General features: G+C 38.6%; 1 protein-coding gene across 1 annotated transcript in view; it reads right to left on the minus strand.

Moving 5' to 3' along the window:
- MYO9B (myosin IXB) overlaps positions 1-13,570 on the minus strand; it is a 46,021-nt gene that overhangs the window by 3,016 nt on the left and 29,435 nt on the right. The window contains 21 exon segments of the mRNA XM_050715586.1: positions 925-1,056; positions 1,803-1,908; positions 2,530-2,658; positions 2,946-3,138; positions 3,605-3,675; positions 4,109-4,220; positions 4,776-4,817; positions 5,310-5,486; positions 5,988-6,086; positions 6,511-6,701; positions 6,831-6,988; positions 7,657-7,787; positions 8,152-8,218; positions 8,750-9,700; positions 10,072-10,238; positions 10,353-10,502; positions 10,994-11,116; positions 11,650-11,760; positions 11,944-12,024; positions 12,491-12,613; positions 13,100-13,139. Coding sequence (XP_050571543.1) covers positions 925-1,056; positions 1,803-1,908; positions 2,530-2,658; positions 2,946-3,138; positions 3,605-3,675; positions 4,109-4,220; positions 4,776-4,817; positions 5,310-5,486; positions 5,988-6,086; positions 6,511-6,701; positions 6,831-6,988; positions 7,657-7,787; positions 8,152-8,218; positions 8,750-9,700; positions 10,072-10,238; positions 10,353-10,502; positions 10,994-11,116; positions 11,650-11,760; positions 11,944-12,024; positions 12,491-12,613; positions 13,100-13,139 — 3,354 coding nt within the window.

Below are 13,570 nucleotides of genomic sequence, written 5' to 3' on the forward strand. Positions count from 1 at the left end.
GCAAGCAAAACAGGACAGAGTGTTGCAGGTAACAGCACATGCTCTTCCTGGAATAATTAGAACCTCTCATGCTGACTCCACACAACAGTGGCAAGTGTACAGAAATTACCATGGCTGCTAACTGCTTCTGCTTTCTCTGAATGATTTCCCTGTGCTGGTACAGATTGTAAGATACAAAATGATCCTGCAGCTGCTTTTTTCCACCTCTATGCCCCTACAGGTAAGTTACAAAAAGCTGTCATTTTCCAAACTGTTTTCATTGGAGGCCAGATATGCAGTGAGGGTCTTCAGAGAGCCAGAGCTGCTAGACGGTGAGGAGAACAAAAAGGATCAAGGCCAGAACCTTCTTCAATTCAATGAAAACTCAGAAGGGGGTTTCCAAGTATGCAGGAGTCAGTTTGTACAAGTCATAACAGTAGGGTATCTCAGCAAGATGTATATACTTAGTGTACAGTCCCCGACAAAATATTACATCGATGTAAAATACAAACCTAATTTATAAGACTTATACATCAGTGAATTTAAAAGGCCTGGAAAAAATCAGTTGGAACATTTTCTAACATGAGTATCTGATATAAACACAGATTATGAAACTTAAGACTAAACCACAGTTCCTCATGTTTTTGTCAGTTAGAAGAGTTATGCTACTCTGAAGTTGTCTCTTCCATAATACTAGACAAATAACTAATCCTGAACACATCAGTGTAAACAAACATCCTATTTTATGCTTTGTAAATTTGAGACGGGTAGAAGGACTCAGACAAAGGCATATAAATTGTCAGCACTAGCAGAGCCAGTATGCAGTAGCTTACAATCCTCAATTTCTCAGCTCGATATGAATAAGGTTGTAACAAACTCAGGTGGCAGTAGTAGCCTTTCATGATATTTTGAAGGCCTACTTTGCAGCAGACTGCTAAAACTTACATGGTTGTTTTTGAAACATCTTTCATGCTGGTTAAAGGGTCTGAGGTATCAGGACAACGTAAGAGGCACGGAGCAAAAACAATGGCCAAGGCATTAGGTGACATACGGTTGACATCTTCTATCAGAGCCACTCTGAAATTCAATGTTTAGAAAAAAAATTAAGCAAGCCTTGCTAGAATATCAGCCCTCTGATCAAACTTTGCCAGAGTTCCCTAATACAGATATAAGGAAGCCCCTTGGGTACAGAGTACATACAACAGTACAAGTGTTTTAAAATGGATTTCACACCTTCTAAGTAGAGAAGGTTTCATGCATAAGAAAAAGGAACAGAAAGCCACTAAGGTTAAGCGTGGTAGTAGTATAAAATCTGTCTGGTGATTCAGTGCTTCCTCTTAAAAAAAAAAAAAAAAAACTTTTCCCTATGTTCAGGGGGGTCACTCAAACTTCAAGTTCCTCAGATGAAAGCAGCCCCTTTATCAGTATCATTGCTCCCAACGCTAGCATATGTGCAAGCATTTATAATCCTTATGCAGTCCCTACTAAGTATAATATCATCCACAAGTCACTAATTTACCCATATTTAATATGTTATGCCACATGAATCCTGGTGTTCAGAAAAACTCACTAAATCTCTCGGATACACCCTACCTTCAAAGTTGTATCAAATCTTACCAGAGTTGATAAAAATACAGCAGGTGGTAGAAGCAAGCATGTGTCTGTTTTTAAGCACAAATATCAACTTCAATTCTTCCATTTCTAAACCAGCAATACAACCCCTACACTGACACGCTCAAGGGGGTTAGGCTTTTAGAAGGCTTCTAAGAACTCAGATAAGTCACATGGAGTTTTTCTCCAACTGAAATAATTGAACTCATTACTTGACTAGATGGAAGATGAGTCGTTCCAAGGTGTTGTGATTTGCTTGTGGAAGCTGTTCGAGGACACTGTAAATGGCACAGAGTTGCTCCTGTTTTTCTGGTAGTTCTGCACAAGGGGAGAAAGCACAAGATTATAATTGCTGCGCAACGCTAGTGGAAAGGAGCCAAGCGCCTTCTGACACTGTCTCAAACATTCCGCAATAGATAAGAGTTTAATTTCTTAGACGCCATTTCACTTACTAATTGGTGTAACTGGATGTTAAAGTAGCCCTAATAGCGCTGCAATTTACCTACTTTTTCAGATGCTGTTGTTATCGTTAGCAATCATGAGATGATGCACCATGATCTCCAACAATATTTAAGATGCCTTACTGCCACTGAAGGTAAATGAATCTAAGGGAGATCTATCTAGATCTAGTCCAGAACATCAAGGAGAATCAAGGAGAAAAAAGCTAAGAATCTTGCTGTTTTTTGAAAAAGAGATTGTATAGTGACATTCAGCTACAAAAAAAGGAATTCTGAAGCAAGGACATGTAAACTAGAGGACAAATGCCCTGAAAATCCCCCCCCCCTTTTTTTTTTTTTTACATAAAACGTTTAAAATCATTGCTGTAAATCAACTGGAAGAAAGCTGTTTAGCCAACAAGAGCATCTTATAGATTATTTTACCAAGTAAATACTGACAAAGGGGAAAAAACACATTGCTTCAGGCATTTCTATAACCTACCTACAGCACGAAGAAAATCATTGTACTGTGCCGAGGTCATTAGTGGATCTGGTAATTCCCGAAGCCATTGCTTAAGGATGCCCGTAATAGTGTGAATAGGGTAATTCTCCAGTTTCACTGAGTTTGGATCTGAAACGAAATGTTTTTTTCTAATGTAGTTCATTTCTTTGATGAATACCATGGGCAACTGAGTGGTAACTCAGAAGGAAAAAATAAAAAAAATCTGCTGATAGGCACTTATATTTACAGAGTAGCTTTTGCCAGCCAGAAAAAGGAACATAGATTTCAAGTTGAAAACATGCCCACCAAAAAGCTGTTTTTAAGACATTAACAAGTGGCAGATACTTTCAGAATAGAAAAGAATTGCAGGGAAAACTGGCATGCAAGGAAGTCAAGCGTGGACAACATTGCCAGACCTGCTTGCAACAACTGCTTCAGCTCTTTCATACGATTTGCTGATCCTGATTTCCTGTAAATGCCTTCTGTGTAGAGGCCATGCATCTCCACATACTCCAGCAGCTTCTCCATGACAACGGGGACTGAATTTCTCTCACTGGTCAGGGAACTCACACATACTCCAAAGTGACGTGGTTCTGTATCCTGTTCATTCTGGAATTGATGTGGATCAAGCACTGTGAATGCCTGTTCCCAAAGCTAGAAAATTCTGTTATTTCATGTTACAATTAACTTATGCGTCCAGAAAAAAAAAGCTGAATGCTTTATTCTAGCTTTCTACGAGCTTTAGTAAGGAAATATACCTTAGGATCAAAGGAAAGCAGCAAAGAAACTGTATGGTACACTTTTTTTTAAACAGTTTGTCTAATGCAGCACACACACTCTAAAGGAGTTGTTCAGGAATTAGCTTGATCATCACCTTTTAATGAAGAGTGTTCCATTTCTACAACTACTGGGCCTGGCTTTGACTATATGCAAACATAGAAAGGAACTTAACCATTTAAGAAAAGTTTATTCAGTTTCTGGACATCTGCTCTTTATTTGCTGAGCAAAAAAGACAGTATTTTGCAGGCATCACCTGTGGTGTCATGGTATGGCACTCCGGATCTATAGTTCTTACCTTTTTTCCACAGGATGTACAGCTGCTCTGGATTTTGGACATGCACTTCTTGTGACAAATCAACTTGCAAACTGCAGAGAGTAACAATTGTTACAAACATTCCAAATCATGTTATAATGCTAGGTACCTTGTCTTATTCTCTTAGTATATAACCTGCACATACCGCTCAGTAAGACTCAATCTGTACCAGCCAAAGTTATAAGGAAACTGTTTTCATAGAATTATTTAGGTTGGAAAAAACCTTCAGGATCATCAAAAGTCCAACCATCAACCCAACCTACTGAGTCCAATAACTAAACCATGTCCCTTAGTTCCATGCCCACACCTCTCCTATATACCTCTGGAGACAGGGACTCCACCACTTCTCAGGACAGCCTGTTCTAATGCTTGACCACCCTCTCTGAAGAGATTCTTCCCAATATCTCATCTAAACCTCCCCTGCTGCAACTTGAGACTGGTGATTTTGTAAAGCACGTGATAAGAATGAGCTTTTTTTAAACTTACCACTGCAGAGACATGCCTTTTCCATGGGCCAGATGTAGGATGAGCAGTGTTCACATGACTGCCGAATGCTCACTTGGTAGTTTGTGAATACGTGGCCATTATGTTCTTCAATCTGGTGGGAGATAGTGAGAAACTAATGGACTTCATCCCTGCTTCCTTCCCCCCCATTTTTTTTTAATTTAAAACAAAGCAAAAAAACCCAAACCTACATACCCTATCTTTGATTTTCTAGTTTTCTTTTTGCAATTACAGCTGATGGCTTTGACCTTGAAACCAAATTTCACCCTAGCCTAAGGTAGTTGGGTTTGCTGGGTCATTTCATAACTGACCTACTGCCTTTGTTAAAGTTCATCGGCACAATGCTTTAGCTATAGTTTGTTATTAATATTTTAGCAGCTGGATAGTTTTAAACAGTTCCGTGACTGAGAAAGATGCTATGGACAATCAAGATGCCAGAGTACCACCTATCCCTGCATAAGCAAGACCTTTGATTTTTGGAAACACTTTTAGAATTTTAAGAGTTTTATATTGGGTCATCCTTTCATACAAGAGGTAAGTGATTTATACTGCAAAGTGAAACAGAACTTATCATGCTCTTTCAAGAGCGTTTCCTGTGTTGCTCCAGTACAGCTGAGGACTCAGAACATCGAAGAAGAAAAGTACTTACTGAACGATCTTGTTTTCGTTTCTTCTTCTGGGCTTTGGTTTGCTGCAGTAAAGTACAGAACTGATGTTAGCCTTTGAAATCCACAAATTTCATTCCCTTTTCTCCCCTACTCAGTTTACCAGACTCTACTCCACCTCCAGGCATTAGACACCACACTGCAGCTTCAACCTGTATGAGGCTTGCCTGAGCTCATGCTGACCGTGAACTTTTAGAAAGTCAGTTGAGCTCACAGCCTGACGACAAGGCAATTTCACCTCCAAAACCTTCAGAGAAGGCTTAAGTTTTCACCAAATAAAATGCAAAAACATTTAAAGATTTTGAAAATATTAAGAACAAGTTAAATAATGAACCACTCCATAATAACGTATCAGCATTCACAACCTGTAACGCATGTGATTTGTTTATGGAAAACATTTCCCAAATAATGAAGGATGATGTCATCAAAAAGCTTTCTGAGGTAACTCAGGTTCCTTACCCAAGGAGAGTAACATTGTTTAGTCATCCCACAAGTCAGTTGCAGAGTGGGTTTTATACCTTGGGCTGTTCAGATTCCTCTTTTTTTGTATATCCTCTGATGAATTCATCCAGAAGGGATTGGAAAAGATTCAAAACCAGCTTGACTTCTTTCTCTTCCCTTTTTTTGGCCAGATTTGTAACTAGAAGCTGGTAATTTTCCGCCAGATCCTTGTAGCCAACATGGATTTGCCCATTCTAGAGAGGAAAAAATATTACTCAGAAGATAGTCTTACAGATACTGTTGATACAGTTACAGATTTTTACGTGTTCAGGTTCAGAGGTGAGAAAGTCTGCTCATGATTAAAGTATAACAGCCCATGACAGAAACAAATTAGCATACTTCCCTACTACACTATAGAAGGGCACTACTTGGCTGAGACAAGGCTGAGTTGGAAAAATACTGGAAAAGGTGTTGGCAACTCTCTTTGATGATTAAATACAGCAACGTGAAGAGGCTGAGTACAGCAAAACCCAGGCATTCTAAAAATAAGTTACATCTGAATGAACAAAAGGAAAAACTAAACAGTCTGCTTAAGACTATATCAGAACTGTCATTTTTTTTCAAGTTTAACATTCAGCTTTGAATTCTGTGCTAAAAATTGCTTTGTTACAGAGCTGTAGGTAAAACATTTAGACAGTACCCTCGACTAATTTATTAACTATTAATTTTTCACTTTACTGAGATTTACCACTTACAGGAGCAGAGTACATGGTCTTGATATTTCCTCTAAATTTCTCTGTGGCTTCAAAAAACAAACATTCAACACCAGACTTCTGGGAGCGCAAGTCATTGATCTAAAACACAAATACACCTGCATCAAGTTTCATTAAAACAAGAACAAAACAGTGTTAAGGTTCAGTTACCAGACTGAATCATTTATGACCATTCCAATTATCTAAAGCATCGTTTCCTAATGCACTGTGATGACACAAAAATAGGAGGTTAGGCTCTGAAGAACTCTGTCTACTTCCTTACAAGGAAGTTTGCAAACAAAGGACTAACAAACATCACCTGAATTTATTGTAATATAACAAATGCAAAGGCTCAAAGGAAGGAATAGGAAGAGTCTTAAAACAGACTCAATTCAGTCAAGCTACCAAATCAATTCCCCTTTGCTTTAAATCATAACAGAACCTTGCACCTAGAAAAGTAGTTTTTAAAATTCCACACAAACGATGAGCGCAGACCTGAATTTTATCACAGTTGAGTGCATTTTACCTTGTTTAGAAGGAACTCATCAAGATGTTTCAGTTCATTGGCATTTGCAATCTCACGGGCCATGGAAGCTCGCCAATTCTGAGACACACTTGAGATCTTGCTGATCTTGATAGTACGGTTCTTCTTTGTTTTACTACTCTCCTTCACATGGCGCTCCCCTGCCTGGAGACGACTCGACTGTCCAGAAGAAGCTGAGAAAGAAATTAATTTGTATTCTAAAGCAAGAGAACTGAATTCTATGGTACTTGTTTCCTCAGTACCCACGTAAAAGATTACAGAAAAGATATTAGCAAGATGGGGATCAAGTCAAAGAAAATCACCTTCCGAAACCTTCTGTGATCCTCCTGTTTCTGGAAACAGGATACAAGATGTAAGTGAGAGTCCGTCACCTTCATCAATCACATCAGGATACTCCTTTGGAATTTTCTTGTCTGGCTTTTTCCCCAAAAGTCTACGCAATGGACTTTTGAAAGCAGACCTGAACATAAAGCAAATGCAACCTTGTCATATCCAGAATGGAAGCTAACTCTGCTACAAGAAAAGGCTAATTTAACACAACAGGTAATGTTCAGGATAGAAATAACTTCTCTTGTGGATATTTACTCTAAAGCCAACCTTCAGAAAAGCTGAGCAGTAGAAAAGGCAGTCTGAAAGCACATCTGGACATTATGTTGTTTACTAGAACACTACTTTCAACATACATAGACACAATAAATCCAAGACACCATTTCTGGCTCAAGGAAGTCCCTGAGTTGCAGAATGCGAGAAGCTGGGAGAGCAGGCCAAGGAAACAGCAAATGTGTTAACTGTGTTCTTAAGCTTTTCCCCTGGTGTCTGATTCCTAAATTGAGATAACAGTACACTGCCCGCACCTTTGATCTGAGTCTGTATGTTGCTTAAGTTAAAAAGAACTGGTTCAAAGACAAGTGTTATGCAAGACGCAGAGAATCTGTTCCTCAACAGTGTCAGATATCACACTTATGTGAACATGAAGATCAAGTCAGCCAGCAACACAGCCACCCGTGTAGCTGATGTCAACACATCTCTCCACAGGCATGCTCTTGAGATGCACAATTCAAGTACCGGGGGAAAGCCTCCTTTTTCATTTTCTTAAGGACAGCCCATAGTCACACACAGAGTACATACTTGGCATCTATTTGCTGACTTGCTGGCTGCATGGAAACAGCTGAATCTGTGGTAGCTAAGAGGTCACTGGGCTTCTTTTGCAAAGGAGATTTCTTGTTGCCTTTTTCTTCTTCTATTGTATCTGGTGATTGCTACAGTAGAGAGAAGAAGAAAGTCTAAAAACTACAAAATGACTGAAAGAGATCCTTTAGGTAGTTTTAAAAAATAGAGTAGTAAAAAGGTTTGCCTCTGCAAAATAAAACACTTTAGTTAATAGATATTAGCTTACTAAAAAAAGATCCAAGCATATTTTATGCTTTAAGAGTCTTAACTTGTTAAAAATTAAGTTTTCAAATTGTCTATTTGCTAGTGAGATTCTTTTACATAGATATCAAGCTAAAAATCAACTTGAAAGGAATCAAGGCATACAGAACACCCTATAGTCAATTATTCACAGATCTTTAAACTTCATAAATGAGGATAATTAAACATAAGTATGCACAATGGCAACAGTACCTGATTCATAGCAACAGACTGGGCCAATGTTGAGAGATCATTTAATGAAGATGAAGTCCCCTTCTTTCTGCAATGTTACAAGATTAGCTTTAGAACGTGTTTTTTTGAAGCCTGTAGCCTGTTAATACTTATCAGATTTTAAATAACCCCTACAACAATGTTACAACAGAGAGAGAACCCTTATAAATGCTTGCAACTCACTTTTAAATGCAAAAATAAAGAAAAAGAGTATGTCAGATTTCCTGTCATAACAGAATGGTCATGCTTGCAAACTGCAGGTCCCTAAAACCTTGTTTCTAGTGGACAAAATAGACATACAAATAAACTCCAAATATTAATTTAACTGAAGCTCTGACTCTACCTCAATTTGTCAAGGCAGGCTTTGTATCTTTTATTAGCTTCTGAAAACATTCTACCCACACTGACTCAACTACAGAACTGGGGACTTAAAGGCAAGACGAAGCAGCACTTGTTCATTGCTGTTTTCTCCCATAACATAGCCAGATGTACTGGATCATCAGGAGTTCTCCATCTATTCTGAAATATTACAGATAGCTGTTTTCTGAAAAACACAAAATAATTTGGAAGCTGCCCTTACGCCAACGGATCCTGAGGAGACTGATCTGCACGTGTTCTTCCATCCAAAGACTGGCTCAGCATGTCATTCTGACCAGCATCAGACTGTCTCTTTCCTTTCCACTTTTCTCTCTTGTACTTTAGTTTCCCTGGATCATCCACGTATCTCTGGATATTGGAAGAAGTAGGACTATCCAGATCTTTGGTTGCCTTCTGAGCAAGATGTTTGTTTTTATCTGCCCAACCTTCAGCTGCAGTTTGAAAGCTCCCAGTAGCAGACAGTGTGTTCTCAAGATTCAGTGCAAGATTTGTCGGCCTTTCAGGACAGCTTTGGCTGCCTTTTAACAGGTTATTTTGGTTCCCTTGTGCTTCCACTCTATCAACTGTCTTATCTACTCTTTCTACTTCTGATGCAGGTGGTTGCTCAGGAATAGAACTACTTTCTTTTATCTCGCTTGAGGGTGGCGTGTCTGAAATGGCTTTTTCTTCATTTGGACTCTTTTCTTCCACACTACTTCCCTGAAGGACAGCATCTTGTTCTGTGGATATTTTTGGCTCTGGAACAGTTTCCAGGGCCTCTTCAGAAGAGGTTTGCTCCTCATGGCACGTTAAAGCTGCTCCGTCGAAGGAAAACAGGACATGCTTATTTTGTAACTCATTATGTTCCAGCCCCCTCTGCCGGCGGAATTCACGTTTCTCCCGGCTGTTTGTTACTTTCTCAGAGCCCTCTATCATGTTCTTCTGAAGTAACGTGGCTTTTTGAGATGAGCTTAGGTTTTCAGCTTGCTCATTTGGAGCTTCATCTTTGCCCCCAACAGCTTCATCTGGCTCTGACTCATGTTTCACAGGCAATTGATCTGTTGCTGGTTCATCGCCCTCATCCTTGCTCATATCATTCTGTCTATCTTGAGCTTCATGCATTTTTCTCTGTTCTTCTTCAGCTTTTTGCTTTTCTATAGCCATTTTCTGAAATCTGTTAAGATGAAAATACATGTAGTTTAATGCACAGTGGTCAAGAAAAATACCCACCAGTTTAAACAGAGCCTAAAAACCAATGCAGACTCAGTACAAATAGACTTACAGTCCCAGTATGACACAATGGCGGACTGGTTATTAGCGCTCGCATGCATCAATGCAGCTCAGTGGAATAATTCTCATGTACTAAGGGCTTAACCAGTTTCCACGTACCACTAGCCATTTGATACTGACAGCAGGATTACGTTGTAAACAACTAGACAGTTATTACCAAGTCAAGTATCACACGCAACTGAACTTGGAGATATAGTCAAGTAACTAAGCGGTTAAAATGCATGTTTTCATGTCATACTGCTCCTCTTTCTTTACCTCTTACGCTGAAGATGCCCTCTCACCATGGCTTGCACAAGACAAATTCTCTTCTTCTGCTGAAGGTAACATTTTTGCTCCCTATATCTTCGCCATACTGACTGAATATAAACAGCAGCATTATTCCTTTGCAGTGCCCTCCTAACACAGCGGGAACGCCAGCAAGCCTAAAAAGGGATATTTCTGAAGTGAAGGAGGAGCACACCAAGGTGGGGAGCGTTATTTGGGGTGGGGAGTTTGTTTCTTTTTAGGAAAAAGAGATTGGCAATTCTCAAAGATACCTGTAAAACAATTGCTGCTTGCCGTGTTCGGAGAAAGCGTCTCCTTTCTAAAACCATCCTGAGCCAGCTCTGAAGAAGAATGATTTTCCTGATCACTTCTTTGTGTAGTGTTTCCTGTAGTATCTGCCGTTCAGCCTCTTTCATAAAAACCTGCTTAGTTAAAGAAAAGCTCATCAACAAACAGTTCAGGTGTATTTCTACAAGCTAAAAAATGAGAATGACTTACTACTGAAGCAAACCTTAGCAGCTGACAGCAATTAGCACTTCCAAAAGTCTTTTTTTTTTTTTTTTTTAAAAGAAATCTCAGTGTTAGGACTTCAAAATATAAACACGTGCTTGCAGTATTCAAATCAGAGAACCCTTCTAAAATGAAAACATCGACCTTGTTGACAAATACTAATAGTAATGATTTCCTAAAACTAATATCCTTAAAATACAGAATCGTACTATATTGTAGAAAGATAGGTTGGCATCACAAATAAGGACAATAAATAATAGCTACTAACATCTCTGTCAACATTTACAACTGTTAGGAAAACACAATTTAAATATGAACCACAGAAAAGAACACTTGTAAATGAACTGCACTGAATACAGTGTACATGAGTGTTTCTTATTTGATTATGGAAAGTTTCACAGACCTTGGTCTTCCCTATTTGACAGTAGTTTTTATCCAGTTGTAGTTTATTCAAATAAGCAAAAATGTCTTCCTTAGAGGCTCTGGCATTTTTGGGAAGTAGCACCTGAAACTGATCTATGAATTCCTGTGAAACGCAGAGACAGTAAAGGATCGGAGTTACAAGTCAATTCACAAGTTTAGAGCTTCAACTAGATTTCTAAAATTAAGCTAAGAAATCTGAGCTACAGGGATATGAAAATAATTATTTATCATTCCAAACTGAGTTTTTTTTCCCCATCTTGTAAAATGCAGGCTTCATGCAGTCTCCAACTAAAGATAAAGATCACCTATACGTGATCTATAAAGCTACAAGCACAAAGTATTCTATAGAAAACTAATTCACATATGGAGACAACGAGCAGCACTGATTGCTTATACTTGCAACGCAGTACTGGGAATACTTTCCTTCATGAAACCAATAGAACAACATACTGGAAGATGACTCACGATAGTTTAGACTACAACTTGTCACCATGTAGCTCTGTCAAAACTGTAATGAATTTTCACAGTTCACCCCAAGCTTCTCATGAATAGATACAAAAGACTGAGTCAATGCATGTTTTTCCAACAGCAGCCAATATTTCTGAAAGCATAATCCACTTCCAGTTCCTCACATACCTGGAACGTATACTTGGCACTGTAGCCAGATCTTCTGATTCGCACGGTTTCAAGCATGCCAGTGTACCTTAACTGCTGAAGCACCAAGCTTTCATCAAAAAGCATCTCTTTCTGAAAAAGAACATAAGTCAACAGCTAAAAATTGCCTACTTCTGTTCAGTAGGAACAACAAACAATGGTTACTTTTCACCTTTACACAAAATGACAGTGAACAAGTCAGAAGAGAGATATTACAGGGCTAGAAGACTTTGGTGCACAGCACTCACGTCAGCTCAATTCTTAGGGCAGTCTTACCTTCTCAGCATTGGAGCGGATACAGCGGATGAAGAATGGCTCAGCCTTCCCCAGTGTCTCCAGTAATTTATTAAGTGAAGTCTGAAATGAAATGTTCAAAAGTATTTTTTCTCTATATGTCAGCATTTTGATATACACTTGACAACAATACAGCTCCTTCCTCAGAAATAAGGTTCTTTCAGGTCCGATAGCCATACAAATCCTAATTCATCCAATATGGAAGTTCTTCCATACTGCCCAGTGGATTCGTGCACTTGTTTTTACCTTTCCCAGGATAATGAAAAGTGGAGTATGCCTATTCTGTTACAGTAGCACTAGATCTGCATATGAGGCTAATTGTACAAAGAACTAACACATTTCATAGCGTAACGATAATCTTTAATTGCAGTCTAACATTATTAAAGTAAAAAAGCCTATTTCAAACAAATCCTAAGAGTAAAAAAACATTTTAGCTTTACAAGCAAGATCAACCTAGATTGCCAGGAAGGTCTATTCTCGAGAGGTCAGAGTGCACCTAGAGGTGTGTGCCACCTCATCAGCCACGTACCTGGAACTGCGCGCTTATGCTAGGGGGTTTCTTCTTTTTGTGCAAGTGCAAGAGGGATTTTGTAGTTCGATCATGTAGAGTCATGCTTACTATGAGCTTCAGAGATTTGGAATCCAACAAGTTCTAGAAAAAATTTTCATAATCAACATAAAATATAAGTCTCTTAACTGAAGTAGAAATATTTGTCTGCATTAAAATAAGATAATTCTTACTGCTGAATGAAACTGCCTAGCTCCACATACAACGTACATGTTACACTTCAGGACTATTTCACACCAAAACATCTCAAAACTTTTTAATTGCCCCAAGAGTATCAGTTGAGCTACATAATTACAGTTTGCCTTCCATGACTTGATTAAAAATGGCTGTATGTATTTATGACAAAAAAATCAAACAAATGACAATTCATAATTTTCTTCTGTTCAGATCTTCTTATAAAGGTGAACATTTACATATCCTTCTGACTGTGAAAACTGAAGTTTTAAAGGATAAATGATAAGACTTCCCTACAGCACGAAAGAGTATTTTCTAAAGTGAGTTCTGTCAATCAAAATGAATGTTCACAGCATAAAAAAATAAGTGAGAAACCAGTTTATGGAATAACCTTACCTTGGGAATGATCTGCTTTTGTTTGATACCTCTACTTTTCCTGTTAAAACATCAAAGATCATTATGAAAAAATACACATGATTTTGGTTATTCCAGCAAGCCATAAATTGGTGCAATTTATGAGGCAAGATGAAGGATAGAAGAAAATGAGCACTACATCAGAGTGTGTTCATGCAGAGCCTCTTACATGTGATTAATGCAAGAAATGCAAACTGCTTCTCAACAAGGTTTTTCATTTTTTAATTAAAACTTTAGGTATTGGAAGCTTTCAAGAGTGAACAGCCTCTGAAGTTAAAGCTATTAAAGCCTGTACTTTTGCATAGATACTTGTTTTACACATATATATTTGTGCTTAGGATTGCCAGGTCAATGCACTTAGCCTTGTTGAACCTCATGAGGTTCACCTGGACAATGAGCCATTGACCGCAACTCTGAGTGAAACCATCCAGCCAATTCCTTGCCCACTGAGTG

The sequence above is a fragment of the Cygnus atratus genome, chromosome 26 (genome assembly GCF_013377495.2).
Source record: "Cygnus atratus isolate AKBS03 ecotype Queensland, Australia chromosome 26, CAtr_DNAZoo_HiC_assembly, whole genome shotgun sequence".
NCBI lineage: Eukaryota > Metazoa > Chordata > Aves > Anseriformes > Anatidae > Cygnus > Cygnus atratus.